General features: G+C 45.6%; 1 protein-coding gene across 4 annotated transcripts in view; it reads right to left on the bottom strand.

Annotated features, from left to right (window-relative positions):
- Positions 1-641: 641 nt before the first annotated feature.
- phkb (phosphorylase kinase regulatory subunit beta) overlaps positions 642-17,347 on the bottom strand; it is a 149,677-nt gene continuing 132,971 nt past the window's right edge. For 2 of the 4 annotated variants that reach the window (XM_033036399.1, XM_033036397.1), the window contains exons 29-32: positions 10,589-10,718; positions 7,321-7,428; positions 5,255-5,395; positions 642-1,163 (exon numbers count right to left, since the gene is read on the bottom strand). In XM_033036399.1, coding sequence (XP_032892290.1) covers positions 1,029-1,163; positions 5,255-5,395; positions 7,321-7,428; positions 10,589-10,718 — 514 coding nt within the window. In that variant the 3' untranslated portion in view covers positions 642-1,028. The remainder of the gene's footprint in view (positions 1,164-5,254; positions 5,396-7,320; positions 7,429-10,588; positions 10,719-17,347) is intronic. The other 2 variants (XR_004414549.1, XM_033036400.1) reach the window with 2 other exon arrangements.

Below are 17,347 nucleotides of genomic sequence, written 5' to 3' on the forward strand. Positions count from 1 at the left end.
AGTTTGTAGGTTAATGATAGGCCTCTGTAAAATTGACCCAAATGTATAGGGCGTCGATGAATAAGTGGGAGAACTTTACCGAATTCTTACAAGGATAGTATGGCATAACACAAATTTGGATTTAAATCCAATTATGGGTTGGGTGAGGTGGGCGGGGGGGAGGGGCGAGGGGCAGGTATATCTCCACTTTTTTCTTTTTTTCCCCTTTTCCTCTCTTATGTCTTTCTCACTCTTTGGCCACACTACTTTGGTAGTCTAGGGGTCCTATCCTTTCACTTTGCACTTTCCTTCTCTAGTTCTTTCTCTCTTCTTTTCCCTCATTTTTAGGTTATAAGGTCAAAATTGAAGCTGTACAATAATTGTATAATTTTACATGCTGAATGTTTTATGTCCATAGCGGGTCCGTAGGAGTTCGTGGATGTCCCGTAGCGGCTCGTATGAGTAACGGTAGGTAATCGGGAAATCCGGTAAAACTGGTAACATGTATTATAAAAATCAAGAAACCGCTCTTAAATTTGCTCTTTCCTTATGTTGTATTTTTGTGAAAGTCGCATCTATAGAACGCTCCAGTTTCAATAAGAGATTGTCTTCTGATAACAACAAATGATGTGCACATTTTTCAAATAATGTGGGTTTACAAATGCAGTTTGAAACATCCCATTTTTATTTAACAATTATATATTGTAACATTAGTTCACATGCAAATTTTAAAGATTTGACGCCCAATAACCATAAATGGCGGCACACTCACTAAACTGTGCTAAAATATAAATTAATGTCTCAATTTATTGAATATAACCTCTCTCGTACAATCATGCACCAACGTTTAAATGACCTTATTTCTAGAGAATACATTGGCAGTTAATGATATAATCCTTCTTGCAATGCAGCAGCTGAAATCTGGCCAATAGATGTACTCTATGTATGTGCGTCTGATTACATTGAGAGGCATCGAGGTAATAACATGCATTCACACACACACACATCGCAAATCTCATTAACATGCAGACTCCTCAAGTTTGGCATCTTTAACTGATCACACAGGGATCATCCACGGATGACTTAACATCACCCTCAAGTAATGTGTTCATCACAGCTTTCATCAGGTAGCTGGCTGTCCCTCTCTTTCCCGTTGGAGGAGTTTGGTAGAAGTCTTGCATGCCCTGGAAGTAGACACAATATAAACCAAGCAACAAGATCCTGCTCTACTTAAGTTTTTCACACAACTGGAGTTAAGATTAACAAAAAAGGGACAGCCATTGGCCAGGAACTCTGTGAACAGTTTAGCCATGTTATCATTGAAGTTAAAATCTTGTGGATACAAGGAACTGGAGATCCTGGAGTCATGCGTAAAACACAAGGTCTGGAGTAATTCAGCGGGACAGATGGCATATGACATGGATCCAGGTCCTCCTCAGATGCTGCCTGACCCGCTGAGTTATAGAGTTATACAGTGTGGAAACAGTCCCTTCTGCCCAACATGCCCACGGCCACCAACATGCCCATTCTACACTAGTCCCACCTGCCTGCCTGCGTTCGGCCCATATCCCTCTATAACTGTCCTTTCCCTGTACCTGTCCAAATGTTTCTTAAACGTCGCAATAGTACCTGCCTCAACTACCTGAAATCTAATTCTTTGTCTATAGCATAGGCAGGACTAAAGAAAACAAAATAAATCTCAAACCTCACAGACCAGGTATGTTAGCTCTGTTCCTCGCTTTGTAGATGCTGCCTGAAAAGGAATCATGTTAAGATCCAGGATAGCAGCAGTGAAAGGTGAAGGGGAATGTTGGTGGCTATGAACAGTCTGTGAACTTGCCTCACACACCCTCAGCAAGGGCCCTAAAGTTTGTCAGGAAGCGGTACATTCTGTGAGCCGAAGGGCCTGTTTCTGTGCTGTCCTGCTATGTTCTATGGCACTTGAATTAATAATAGACCCAGCTGCAGGCATCAAGGACGTACATAAACTATCAATGCGAGATGTGGATCATATGAGATGTGGATCTCAACAGTGACAAAGATAATCTACTGTCTGAACCCAACGCCAAGGGATGAACTATCTGGAAAACCTAAAATCATGGGAATAGAACCATGCACACCCATTCATGGACATGCCAAGGGGGTGCAGGGGTTGCAATGTGACTGAAGGGAAACAGAACCAAGGTCTGGATAAAAAGAGTGATTCACAACCCATGCATAATGCTTTTTACCACCTCCTTCACAAGAGTGCTGAAGGTGGGTTGGTAATCATCAACTCTGGTTGCATTGCTCATGTTTATTTGGCCTTTGATGCTAAACTACTGCCGCGCATTGTGTTTGCTTGTAGTCGTAGTTGCAGTGGTAGTGAGGTCGCCATGTCGTTGTAGGTAGTCGAGGTAGCCGTAGGTAGTTTTAGTTAAACTCCTTTGCTGACCGGGCATTTTCATTGGCACATTGGGGGAAAAAAAACCTAAGCACGAGTGTGAGTGAGTGAATGAGTGTGTGTGTGCGCGTGTGTATGTGTGTGTGTGTGTGTGTGTGTGTGTGTGTGTGTGTGCATGTGCGCGTGTGTGTGTGTGTATGCGCGTGTGTGTGTGTGTATGCGCGTGTGTGTGTGTGTGCGTGTGTGTGTGTGTGTGCATGTGTGCGTGTGTATGCGCGTGTGTGTGTGTGTGTGTGCATGTGCGCGTGTGTGCATGCGCGTGTGTGCGTGTGTGTGTGTGCATGTGCGCGTGTGTGCGTGTGTGTGTGTGTATGCGCGCGTGTGTGTGTGTGTGTGTGTGTGTGTGTGTGTGTGTGTGTGCGCATGCAAGCGTGCGTGTGTGTTCCACTCTGACGGTCGCCGTTCCAGTTCGTGGTTTTTCAGGCGAATGCCTCGAGCTTGAAGGTCACAGCCAGTCCGCTGAAAAGTCACCTAAGTGGGACATGCCCTTGACATTCAACAGAAGTAGTTGTGTGGCTTGGGGACTACTTACAGGTGAGGCTAACATATTGTGCAATGCATTTCATATCAGGACAAATAACCACAACGGGTGTTCCATTTAAATCTACTCAGGACTGCTGGATTTTACAGACCTACTTTTGTGAAAGTCTGGGACAGGGGTGGGGAACTTATTCATGTTGGAAAGCCGCATTAAGCTAGCTGTAATCTAATAAGGCCGCATCCAAGATACTTCAATCAGATATGCTTCAAAATGTACATTATTTTGTTAAAATAGCCCTCAAGACTTACTAATGTTTTAATTGTGGCCGTCAGTCGGGGAGGATTATTTCGATGAATCTTCTTTTACTCTTTGGTATTTTAAATACGTTCATTTTAAGATTAAAATTAAAATAATAAAAGACGAACAAAAACATATTAATAAAAATAAAAGGATTTGTTCCACAAAATTTGGATTCATTCAAAAGGCCGCACTTAATGGCCTAGAAGACCGCATGTGGCCTTAATGCCCCTGTCTCACTTAGGAAACCTGAACGTAAACCTCTGGAGACTTTGTGCCCCACCCAAGGTTTCCGTGCGGTTCCCGGAGGTTGCAGGTGGTTGCCAGAGGTTGCAGGTAGTGGAAGCAGGTAGGGAGACTGACCAAAACCTACGGGAACTGCACGGAAACCTTGGGTGGGGCACAAAGTCTCCAGAGGTTTCCGTTCAGGTTTCCTAAGTGGGACAGGGGCATAAGGTTGCAGGTTCCCCACCCCTGGTCTGGGACAAAGTGAAAGTAAATATCCACTTAACTACGGTTTAGGGTTATTATTGCCATGTGTACCGAGATACAGGGAAAAGCTCCATTTTGCGTGCTATCCAAACAGACCCGATACACCTTGCCTGAGTCTCAAGAGCTGGATTCTGAGTGGAAGATTTAGGGGAAGATTTAAAGGCAGGTGACAGGTGGCAGAGGAGGTTTGCACAGATCTAAATCTGTGATAAGTTAGTTTAGTTTAATGATACAGCTAATACTGTAAAACAAAGCTGTATCCCTTTGGATAGCACACAAAACAAAGCATTTCATTGTACCTCGGTACACGTGACAACTTGGGGCTGTAGCAAAAATATGGATTTAAATACATCTATTCCTTTGCCCGTAGGCGGCGCGACCTTCGTCTGCAGCGGCCTCTGCAGTCCGTCTGCGTTTTTATTATTTTATGTCTATGTTTTAATGTAGTTTTTGTTATTTTTGTTGGGGTATGTGTGTGGGGGGGGTGGGGGTGGTGTGGGGGGGTTGGGGGTAACTTTTAAATCTCTCCCTGCACGGGAGACCCGACCTTTTCTTTGTCGGGTCTCCGTTGTCGTTGGGGCTGCAACGAGGAGCGGCCTCCAACAGGAAGACCGGGGGCTCTGGTGCCGACTACTCACCTGACCGTCGCGGAGCTGGCCGAGTCCAGAGCGGGTGGAGCTGTGGTGGACGCTGCTGCGACCCGACCCCCGGAGATTCGGTGGCTGCAACTGCGGGTTTGGCGGACGGCGGCACCGGGAGCCCCCTGGAGGGAGACCGCTTTTCAGGGCTCCCGCAACGGCGACTTCTCCCGCCCGAGTTGCGGGGTTGAAGAGCTCCTGGAGCGGGGCCTACATCACCGCCCCGCGCGGCTTAGAATGGCCGCGGGAGTTTGCGAGCGCACGCCGGGGGCTCTAACATCAAGAACCCGGTGTGCGGCCTTGCATCACCCGGCGTGGCTTAAATGGCCACGGGACAATCGCCATCGCCCGCCGGGGGCTTTGACTTTGACTCTGACATCGGGGGGGGGAATGCAGTGGAGAGAAAAGTTTTTTTGGCCTTCCATCACAGCAATGTGATGGATGTTTATGTAAAATATGTTGTGTCTTGGGTCTATTTGTTTGTAATGTATGGCTGCAGAAACGGCATTTCGTTTGGACCTCAAGGGGTCCAAATGACAATAAATTGAATTGAATTGAATTGAAAAAAGGTTATGCCAACACCGACAGAAAAAACATGGTACAATTTAGCAACAGCTCCTAGACACAACCGTTCTAATTATAAAGAAGGTAGACAAAAGTGCTGGAGAAACTCAGCGGGTGCAGCAGCATCTATGGAGCGAAGGAAATCGGCTACGTTTCGGCCCGAAACGTTGCCTATTTCCCAAGGGATTCGTCCCGAAACGTTGCCCATTTCCCAAGGGTTTCGTCCCGAAACGTTGCCTATTTCCTTTGCTCCATAGATGCTGCTGCACCCGCTGAGTTTCTCCAGCACTTTTGTCTACCTTCGATTTTCCAGCATCTGCGGTTCCTTCTTAAACACTAATTATAAAGAGGTTTACTCACTTCAACCTCAACATGTTCCAGCCTGACTTTGTCTTTCTTAAATTCGTCAAAAGCGTCTTTGACCAGATTGTCCAAGTTGACTTCAGCTACAAATTCCAGTTCAGGATTGCGTTCCAACATCACAGAGACCACCATGATCAGCTGCAGCAAAGTAACCCAATGTCATTGCCATTTCACCATCATATAATGCATCTCCAACTTACTTCATTCCATCGTATGATTACATTTTTGTCTTGTTAGTTGGGGGTTAATTGTAGCGTTATATTTAAATCAATGGGATCTACAGGAAGCACAAAAGGCAGCCAGCATCATCAAAGACCCACACCACCCTGGCCACACTCTCTGTAGGGACATTTCAACAAAGAGGCAGTGAAGAAAGCGAATGGTACGTTAGCATTCATAGCAAAAGGATTTGAGTATTATAGCAGGGAGGTTCTACTGCAGTTGTACAGGGTCTTGGTGAGACCACACCTGGAGTATTCCGTACAGTTTTGGTCTCCTAATCTGAGGAAAGACATTCTTGCCATAGAGGGAGTACAGAGACTGATTCACCAGACTAATTCCTAGGATGGCAGGACTTTCATATGAAGAAAGACTGGATAGACACGGCTTGTACTCGCTAGAATTTAGAAGATTGAGGGGGGATCTTATAGAAACGTACAAAATTCTTAAGGGGTTGGACAGGCTAGACGCAGGAAGATTGTTTCCGATGTTGGGGAAGTCCAGAACAAGGGGTCACAGTTTAAGGATAAGGGGAAAGTCTTTTAGGACCGAGATGAGAAAACCATTTTTTACACAGAGAGTGGTGAATCTGTGGAATTCTCTGCCACAGAAGGTAGTTGAGGCCAGTTCATTGGCTATATTTAAGAGGGAGTTAGATGTGGCCCTTGTGGCTAAAGGGATCAGGGGGTCCCTTGTGGCTAAAGGGATCAGGGGTATGGAGAGAAGGCAGGTACAGAATACTGAGTTGGATGATCAGCCATGATCATATTGAATGGCGGTGCAGGCTCGAAGGGCCGAATGGCCTACTCCTGCACCTATTTTCTATGTTTCTATGATCACCTGATAGGACTAAATACAAATTATTACTCTGCTATATTTTACACTAATATGTGCAAACAGAGGAGTAGCAATTGTATATTTAGTCGGTTCAGTTCATCTTCAAATTACAATTACAATAAAAAATAAAAGAACATGTCAGTTGTAGCTGTAGGTTTTGGGTGGATTGAATGCTGTGTTTTACACACAGTACTGTATAAAGATATCCCTAAAAATTCACATCTGGCCTAACTTTATTGCATTTAGCCGTGTTATTACTAAATCTAATTATGAATAATGAGATGAATCAATTAGATGAGTTTAATGTGGGGGAAGATCAACTTTATTCTTGTGTTGAGATTAGCTCTTGGTCTCTTTTTCAGCAGGGATAGACTGGTGAAATGAGCAGAGACGAGTGAACAGTGAACTTTTGGTAGGAAGAATGCAAAGGAGCAATTGAAACTGAATCTTTCAAGGAATGAAGGAACAGAAGGAGCTTGGAGTGATTGGGAAAATGAGGACGTTATAAAGGCATATGGGATCCTTGACTTTGGTTCTTGATTACAAACAGATTTGACAAGTGTCCAAAATCAATAGAAGAAGAGAGAAAAATAACCTCAGGTTTTAGCCTTAACTATTCTGAAACTGTGGATAGGCATCACCTGAAGTTCAGTTTGCCCAGTATATTTCAGGAAAACTAATTCCCATCCACACGCTACACATTTAGGGCAATTTACAGAGGCCAATTAACATACAAACCCGTCGTCTTTGGGATGTAGGAGGAAATCCATATGGTCACAAGGAGAACATGCTAACTCCACACAGGTAGCACCCAAGGTCAGGATCGAACCAGGTTCTCTAGTGCTGTGAGACAGAAGCTCTACCAACTGTGCCACTGTGCCCCAATTACTAGAGATTTATTTTGTAAATTTCTGCAACATATCTCCCTCATCTCAGCATGAAATATATACGTGATTGCAAAACTGGAGGTGATTTGGGACAGCTTCAAATATGATTTTGATCAGCACCTCCACAATGATCTGCCGATATTCTGGCTGTATGATGTCCTGCAAAGTGTCTTCAACCAGGAGAGAAAAGTTCATCTCGTACATGGTCATATCTGACAAAGTTGGTTGCTGTAGAAAGAAAACATAGAGCAAGGTTTCTGCTGATGGAGAATAACATCACTTCTCATGCATTTAGACTATAGAATATAGAAAAGTACAGCACAGGGACAGGCCCTTCGGCCCACAAAGTCTGTGCCAAACATGATGTCAAGGTACATGTCTCATCACCCCGTACATGATCCACACCCTTCCAATCCCTACATAACCGTGAAAGGCTCTGAAAGGCCATTACCATGCCTGCCTCGTGGTAGCTCGTTCCAGGCACCCACTAACACTCTGTGTAAAAAAACTTGCCCCGCACATCTCCTTTAAACTTTGCCCCTCTCACCTTAAAACTATGCCTGCTAGTCTTTGACACAAAAGATTCTGTCTGTTTTCCCCATTTGTGCCTCTCATAAACATTAGAGCGATTTGTCTTCATTCTCCATTTTGATAACTTATCACAACTATATTGACATATTCTTGATTAGTACGGGTGTCAGGGGTTACGGGGACAAGGCAGGAGAATGGGGTTAAGAGGGAAAGTTAGATCAACCATGATTGAATGACGGAGTAGACTTGAATGGCCTCATTCCGCTGCTACAAATTATGAGCTATACTAAAACTGACACTTTTCTATTTTCCAGTGAACCTAACCAGCCACACTGTGAACTATTTTAGTATCTGCAATTGTTAGAGCCCAACAGGGCAGATTCTCTGCTGTAGTTACTCTCCGTCTCAGTGCAAACTCAGCAGTTGGACAGTAATTAAGTAAGTTGCCATTCATTGAACAATACCGCACAGCAACAGGCTCTTCAACCCACCCTGTGATGGAAACCCAGCCCTTCGATGTGGGAGCAAGACCAGGAAGATATTTGCTCTCCTGATCTTCCCCCACACACCTTTGAGATTCTTCACGGGAAATGACGAGACAAAGAGTAAATCCAACAAAATATGGAGACGTATTCTAAATAGATGCAAATTATATTATTAAGTTCATATGTTTCGTCATTTCACCCATATTTTTGATGTTGCTGAGGCAATAGACAGTAGAGCTAATAGGACTTGATGTTTCAACCCCTGTAATAAGTCGGCACTCTTGCTGTTTGCAGTGGGATTGGAGTGGTGGAAGGTAGGGTAGGTACGTCATCGGGGTCATCAGGTGGGCACCCTCCTTCTTTGACGTTTCATTGATAAGCCCACAACATCTCCAGAGGGCTCAACGGTGATACCTGGCGTCCCAGTTACACCCTCAATTCCATAACCCTCCTGTCTTCATCTTGCAGCCCAATTATTATCTCACCTTTTGATCCAAATCCAATTGCTGCTTTTTTTCTGCAGAATTTGATAATGACTTGATTGATTGTTGGAGGGAGCGACCCCTCACCCCCATTTTCTTTAATAGCCTGGGTCATAGATGTAGCAACAAATCCCCTGCATCCCACTTCTACTGGGAAAATCTTGGTCTTCCAGCCATTCGGGGCAGCTTCAGTTGCCAGTTCAGAGTACTTGGTCTTTTTCCTCTCATAAGCTTCTTCAACACCATCTTCCCATGGAACTGTCAATTCCATAACGTATGCCAACTTGGCTGTTGTGCACCACAGGACCATGTCTGGCCAGAGTGGTGTGGCCACAATGTCTGGGGGAAACACAAGCCTTCTTTCCTAAGTGCACTTCCATTTTCCAATCCCGAGCAGGCTGCAGAATGCTTGCATCCTTTGATATTATCTGGTGCTCTGGAGGTTGGTCTGCTGGTACAAATGTTGTGAAGTGGACATTTCCTGCCGATGTTGGTGGGGAAGCATTTGTGATCTTGCGCCTCTGTTCCAGGTTTGATGCCAGCTGTCTGAGAACTTGGTTATGCTGCCAAGTGTAACGCCCTTGGGTGAGGCTCATAGTGCATCCTGTTAAAATGTGCCTTAGTGATGCAGGTGCTTGGCAAAGGGAGCATGCGGAGTCTTCTCCGAACCACTGCTTCAGGTTCTGGGGTAATGGTAGAACATCATAAGTGGCTCTGATGACAAAACGTAGCTGAGATCCCTCCATTTGCCAGGTGTCACGCCAGCTGAGTTCCTCTTTTCCAGTCTCTCCCAGTTAGTCCATTGGCCCTGCTTGGCCATTGAGATGGCCTTGGCGTGTCGCTCTGCCTCCTCCCGTCTTCTCACCTCCTCCACCACGAGCCGCCTCTTCTGCACTGATGTTGCCTTGAGCCATCGAGGAGCTTTTGGGACGAGCCCGAGCCCGGCTCTCCCGTGTTGGACTTGGCCAACCATATCCCGGAAATGAAGAGCAGACTTAGCACTCCGAACGGCTTGAGATGGGGTCCACTACATCCCCGTTGCCACATGGGGAGCCGCTGTACGAATAACAGTATCTTCAGATTCAGTGAGGGTCATGGCCAACCTTGCTTTAGTGCATTTGAACTCTTCCACAAGTCCCGCAATGGGCAATTCCAATTTGCCACGCCCGTACAGTCCGACACCACTTAAACATCGTGGAAGTCCAAGCCACTGTTTCACATGTGTGCTGATCATTCTTTCCAGCTTTTCCACTTTGTTGATGGGGATTTCATACATAGTTAAAGGCCACATGACTCTTGGTGGTATGCCAAATTGGAAGCACCACAGCTTGAGTTTTCCTGGTAGCAAGGTCTTGTTGATGCGAGCTTTGTGCGTGATGGTATATTTTTTGAGTTGTTCAAACTCTTTCTGAAGTTAAAGCATTTCTTTGCAATTTAGCAGCAGGATTGCATTCGAAGGTAATACTTTACAAATGCTCCAGAAACCTTGGAGACTGGAACCACTGCCATGCCAGGATTGGGCTCAATGGTCTGTTGCATTCATTATTTATCTGCTCGTCAGATGGAATGAATGGTGGAAGAGGACATCTACTAAAGATATGTATTTGCAGACAATTTAACTATTAGATGGAAATTAATGTAGATACAAGGAACTGCAGATGCTGGTATACCCTCCTGGTCTGTATCACCCTTTTACCTGCCAGGTATTATCCTGCCCCTGTTCTCTGCCACCTTCTTCCCCCCCCCTCTCCCCCCCCCCCCCCAACTACAATCTGTAGGGTCCCAACCAGAAAAGTCACCAATGCATGTTCTCTAGAGATGCTGGCTGAGTTACTCCAGCACTTTGTGCCTTTAGGTGAAAACAATGTATGTCTGAAGTTAAATAATTACTTGGGGCAGGTGCTTCCCAGTTACTCTGATGCCCTCTGACGTCCTCTCCAGAATCTGCCAGACTCTGTCATAAAAACCTTTCGGAGTGCGGTTTAAAGAGCCATCAAGATGTCGCCTGTTCAGCCATGACCTGAAGGGAAAGATAAGTTCTCTGGTTATTATGTACTCCTGATAATGTTAAATCTCCACATTTACTGCACGTCGCACAAATATAACTTTCATAGTTCATTTAGGGCGAGTCAGATTCTACAAATGAAATGTATGAAATAAATCTCGAGGCAGAAACACCATATACAGAATTCATTTAAAAAGTACCAATTACCTTTGATATTAAGCAACAAAAAAAACTGTAGTTAAAAGAACAATTTCCATTTCAAATTTTGAAAGTTGTTTTCTAAAATTAATTGCTATATTTGCAAATACTTTAATTTTATCACCACAGCTGCTTGACGTATTTTGAAATGCCAACAATATGAAATAAAATGTGTTTAGAACGGTCTTTTTAATCTTATGGGCAAGGTAATTAATCTGCTCCAATGGTACTTTATTATCACGTTTACATTGGACAGTTTAATTGATTATCTATCACTCGCACAGTCATGAGATGCCATATTGTGGCACCATTGACAATAGTCCAACGGAATAGGATAAAGCTTTGCCTCCTTGCTGTAAAGATACCTCTTGAATTGAGTTTGAACCGTTACTTTCGATATAGATATACATTAACTAGCAATCTTACTTCAATTCAATTCAACTTTAATGTCATTGCACAAATACTAAGTATGGGTACAACGAAATGCAGTTTTGTGTCAGTCCGTAGTAGTGCATATAGAAATTTAAAAAAAAGTAGATACAGAATAATCAAAAATACAGAATAATTAAACAATGGGGATGGAGGGACCGGAGAAATCTATCGGCGGGACTCCGAGTTCAGCAATGTGATGGTATAATTGTAGAAGCTGTTCCTCATCCTGAGACCTGAGGCTCCTGTACCGCCTCCCTGATGGGAGGAGGGCAAACAGTCCACGGTTGGGGTGGGAGGGATCTTTAATGATCTTCCCAGCCCGTCTCAGACACCGTTTTCGTTGGAGGGCATCCATGGCAGGGAGCGGGGCACCGATGATGTGCTGCGCGGTTTTCACCACCCGTTGTAGTGCCTTCCTGTCCGCAACAGTGCAGCTGCTGTACCATACCGTGAAGCAGGTGGTCAGGATGCTCTCGATGGTACAGCGGTAGAAGTTGGTCAGTATCTGGGGGGGACAGGTGGGCTTTCTTGAGCCTCCTCAGGAAGTAAAGGCGCTGCTGTGCCTTTTTGATCAGCTTGGAGGTGTTGAGGGACCAGGACAAATCCTCCGAGATATGTACCCCGAGGAATTTGTAGCTGGAGACGCGCTTCACCTCAGTCCCGTTTATATGGATGGGGGTATGACTGCCTCCTCTGACCTTCCTGAAGTCGACAATAATTTCCTTCGTCTTCTTGGAGTTGAGGACGAGGTTATTGTTGGCACACCAGGTTGTCAGGTGCTGGACCTCCTCTCTGTAGGCTGACTCATCGTTGTCACTGATCAGTCCTACCACCGTGGTGTCGTCAGCAAACTTAATGATGGCGTTGGATCCATACTTAGGGATGCAGTCGTGGGTGAAGAGGGAGTAGAGGAGAGGGCTGAGCACACAGCCCTGTGGCACGCCGGTGTTCAGTGTTATAGTGGAGGAGGTGAGGTTGTTGACCCTAACAGACTGTGGTCTGTTGGTGAGGAAATCCAGTGTCCAGTTGCAGAGGGAGGTGGAGATGCCAAGTCCACTTAGTGGATAAGTGGCAGCTTGAAAATAAAAGTGGATGGGTGACGTTTCGGTTTGGGACTGAAGTCTGGAGAAAGGTCCCAACCCAAAACATTACCCATCCTTTTTCTCCAGTGATGCTGCCTGACCGCTGAGTTACTCCAGCACTTTGGGTCTATCTTCGGTAGAAACCAGCATCGGCAGTTCCTTTCTACAAATAAAACCGGGACTTCTCTTCTGTAGATATGAGGAAAGTAGATCAGCCCAAACTTTATCTCCATTGGTGAAGTTTCAATGCTAACCCTTGAAGGAAGCCAACCACACAGATCTGGCAACCTCTGTCACATGGGTTTCCCTTTCCTGCCATCGGTTGTTATCGGATGTCAAAAGAAGAAAATCTTTGGCATCCAGGAGGAAGATGACTTCAAGTTGATTTATCAGTTAATTCGCAGTAGAGCAATACTAACATTTATTTTAGTTTAGTTTAGAGATACAGCGCGGAAACAGACCCCTCGGGCCAAACAGTGATCACCCCATACACTCGCACCATCCTACACACTAGGGACAATTTACAAATTTTGCCAAAGCCAAATAACCAACAAACCTGCACATCTTTTGAATGTGGGAGAAAACCAGAGCACCCGGACAGGACCAACGTGGTCACAGTGAGAACGTACAAACTCCGTACAGACAGCACCCGCCAGTCAGGATCAAACCCGTCTCTGGCACTGTGGGGCAGCAACTCTACCGCTGCGCCACTGTGCCGCCCAAACCGCACAGTTTTACCAACCTTACAAGTGTTTAACCAAGGTCAACATTAAGATAGGAAATACATGACATTAAGCAGAAGCTGAAAAGTCAAAAACATACCTCAAAATATTTTTTTTACTAAGAATTATGGAGTTTTGTAGTAATTTTCTTCAGAAATCAGACTCTACATATAAAATTAGTAGCCGCAGGTCAGAGATATTGCTGTTAGTGTTATTAGGGTTATTATTTTTCAAGTTTTGTTCCGAATTACCTCTTGCAGTTATTAGCTATGTTTTTCATTTCCTGGTTCTGGGAACTCTTCAATCTGATTTATTTTTCTATACAGAGGATGGTGGGTGTCAGGAATGCTTGCAGGGATGGCAGTGGAAGCAGATATAGACAATAGGTGCAGGAGTAGGCCATTCGGCCCTTCGAGCCAGCACCGCCATTCAATGTGATCATGGCAGATCATCCCAAACAGTACCCCATTCCTGCCTTCTCCCCATATTCCCTGACTCCGCTATTTTTAAGAGCCCTATCTAGCTCTCTCTTGAAAGCATCCAGAGAACCCGCCTCCATCGCCCTCTGAGGCAGAGAATTCCACAGACTCACCACTCTCTGTGAGAAAAAATGTTTCCTCGTACAGTAGCATTTCAGAGGCTTTTGGATAGGCACGTGGAAGTGCACGGAATTGAGGGATATGGATCATGTGCAGGCAGAAGAAGTTAGTGTATCTTGGCATCGTTCAGCACAGACACTGTGGGCCGAAGGGCCTGTTCCTGTGCCATACTGTTCCATGTTCTATCTTAATAATAATAATAATAAATTTTATTTATGGGCGCCTTTCAAGAGTCTCAAGGACACCTTACAAAAATTTAGCAAGTAGAGGAAAAACATGCAAGGGGAATGAAATAAATAGTAGAGACATGACTAGTACACAAATTAAAGATAGAATTCAATTCAAAAGACAATATGATGCAATTCAAGCACAGATGAAAAGGGAGAGGGACGTGGGGCTAAGGATAGGCAGAGGTGAAGAGATATCTTGCCTTTCCAGTTGCAAAAAGTGATCAAGTAAAAGCTTTGGGAAAAGAATCATCACTATCTAAAAGGTAGCCAAAAATGCTGGAGAAACTCAGCGGGTCTGAAGAAGTGTCTCGATCCGAAACGTTGCCTATTTCCTTCGCTCCATAGATGCTGCCTCACCCGCTGAGTTTCTCCAGCATTTTTGTCTACCTTCGATTTTCCAGCATCTGCAGTTCCCTCTGAAACATCATTCTCTAAAATGCATCTTGATTTACATTAGTAACCTATAGGTTTAAAAAGGGAAGATTTTAATTTAAAACTTCCACAAATGTCAGCAATATTTTTATGACTTTGCTTAATACTGCCTTATAAATTTCCTACAGATTGCAATTCTCTAAATTACCCATATGATCCATTACTGCTCTTGAAATCGATCACAATTCATCTTCCAGTTCTTCTGGCGTTCAGATTATTAGTTATGAGTTGAAGTGCCACATGTGTTTGTTCTTACAGGAGTAAGAGGGCAGGTCAGATGAAAGTTTGGCTAAAGGATTCATTAGGAGGGAGGGCTTTGGTTTACTGGGACAATTTCTGGGGCGGGGGGGGGGGGGGGGGGGGGAGGGGAGGGGAAGGGAGGGAAGGGGAGGAAGGGGGGAAGGGGAGAGAGAGGGGGGTGGGGGAAAGTGGCGGAGAAGGGGGGAGGGAAGGGGAGGGAGGTGGAGGGGGAGGGGAGAGGGGGAGGGTGGAGCGAGGGCAGAGGGTTGGAGGGGGAGGAGAGAGAGGTGAGGATACGTGGCAGAAGGGTGGAGTAAATGGTAAAGGCTGGAAGTGAAAAGGAGACAAAATTATACCAGATAAGGAGAGGCATAACATTATAGGGAGGGAGGGAGGGATATGGGGGGGAGGAAGGCAGGGAAAGAGGAGGAATAAAAGGGAAATGGGAGGTAGGGATGGGTGATGAGTGTACAAAGAAGGGAGCAGGGGCTGGTAGGAGTAATGTGTAAGCACTGGGGGGGTGGGGGGGGGGGAGGGAGGGGGGTTGTTTGTATTTGGAGAATTCATTGTTCATAGCGTTGTGTTGTAGATGACCCAAGCGAAATATGAGGTGTTCTACGTGTGCCTTCTAAAGGGCATTGATGCAGAAATATGTGCACATGACTCCAAAAAAGGTATGTTAATAGGCTTCTCCCAGAAGACTGCATCATTTTGGCAAATTTCTGGATGTCCCATTAGAAAATTCCTCCTTTCTGTGATGGGGTCTTTGTTTGCCAAACAATTTATTAAGCAGAAATCGCAGCCCCAAACCATTCAAATGACATTAACAGCTTTGCCACACAAAAAAAAGTCTACAAAAATATTTTCAAATTTACTGAACTGAGAAGCAATCACCTCCCTCCCTCCCTCCCTCCCATCATGCCCAGGGCCCGAAATTAACAGTTGCCCGGTTGTTAACGGCCACCTAAAGTCCCGCCGGGCAACCTAAAATCCGTGTCATTTTGCCCGGCTTGATACTGTAGATACTGGTTTATACCGAAGATAGACACAAAAAACGGGTGTAACTCAGCGGGTCAGGCAGCATCTCTGGAGAAAAGGAATAAGTGACGTTTCGGGGTCGGCGGCGGAGACGGCTGTAGTGCGGGTTGACGGAGGGTCGGAGCAAATGACGGGCCTCGCACAGCAGCGGCTCCACCTCCTCCCGCACTCCGCCCGCCCTGATAGCGGCCGCTGCGTGCCACTCCGCCAACGGCGATAACCGCTTTCAAAACAAACCCTTCCGCACGCCGAGGCCGGGAGGGAGAGGCCCCCTTCCGCCGTCTGAAGCATCTGCACCGCTCGGCCCTGCACCTTCCTGTTGGCTCGCGGAGGAGGGGAGGCGGTGGTGAGGAGATCCCAACTGCCTCCCCCTTTGGCGGCGGCACTTGGCAGTGGACAGGGACGGCCAAGGCAGCGGGGCGATGATGCCGGTGTTGTCCGAGGAGCGCTGACCTTCCTTCCTCCACACCTCATCTGCCCCTTCCCCCCTCTCTCTCTCTCTCTTGTACGCCCCCCTCCACCCCCCTTATCCTGGGACCCCGCCTCTCCATCCCGCACTGATCCTCATTCCCGCCTCTATTCAGTCCTCGCTGACAACCCCTGTGCTCCCCGCCCCATCTACCCCCCAATCTATTCATCCTGCACTGATCTCCTGATCCATCCTGAACTGATTATGTGGGAAGCGAGAGTGTTTCTGTACCAATAGCAATAACGACCCATGTGATGATAATCCTTCACAGAAAACATGCTTGCATCAATCTGTAGTGTGCATGGTTAAGCATATATGTTACCAAGGTCCAGGGTTTATTGACTCAGGTTGATCATACGCTGAATAATCCAACCACATTTTTGTTTGGAAGCGGAAAGAAATAATAGAAATTGCATTCACTGCAATGTGTAAAAAGATTTGAGATACTGTATTATAATTTTGCTGCATGTCATTGTGGTATATATCATGTCTTGATTGGTGAATATGTTTCGTTTGTGACTTTATTTGAAGCAGAAATAATATGTGAATGCTTCATTGAGCATAACTCCGACTGGTGACTACGCACTTTGTCCGAGCACATTATCGCACTCGTCATGCAAGCCGTCTTAAATGACCACCTAAACTGTCATTTAGCAACCTAAAAAGCTGCCTAGGTTGCCCGGCTGGCAACAGGGAAAAAAAGTTAAGTGAGAGCCCTGCATGCTATAGGAAAGATGCCATTAGGCTGGAAGAACTGCAGAGAAGACGTACAAGGATGTTGCCAGGACTCGGGGGCCTGAGCTATAGGGCGTGGTTGGGCAGGCAAGGACTTTATTCTGTTGGGGCGAGAGAGGCTGAGGGGTGATTTTATAGAGGTTTCTAAAATCATGAGAACAGATAGGGTGAATGCACAGATTATTTTACCCCGAGTATGGGAATCAAGAACTGGAGGGCATAAGGTGGAGAGGAGAAAGATTTAATAGGGCCCTGAAGTGCATTTTTTCACACAGAGGGCAGTGGGTGGGTGGAATGATCTGCCAGATTAGGTGGTTGAGGTATGCACAATGACAACATTTAAAGTACATTTGGACAATTTCATGGATTGGAGAGATTTAGAGGAACGTGCGTCAAATGGGACTAACTTTGATGTGGCATCTTGGTTGGTATGGACAAATTAAATGAATCAATTAATTAATACTGGA

Source organism: Amblyraja radiata, chromosome 17 (genome assembly GCF_010909765.2).
Source record: "Amblyraja radiata isolate CabotCenter1 chromosome 17, sAmbRad1.1.pri, whole genome shotgun sequence".
NCBI classification, from domain to species: domain Eukaryota; kingdom Metazoa; phylum Chordata; class Chondrichthyes; order Rajiformes; family Rajidae; genus Amblyraja; species Amblyraja radiata.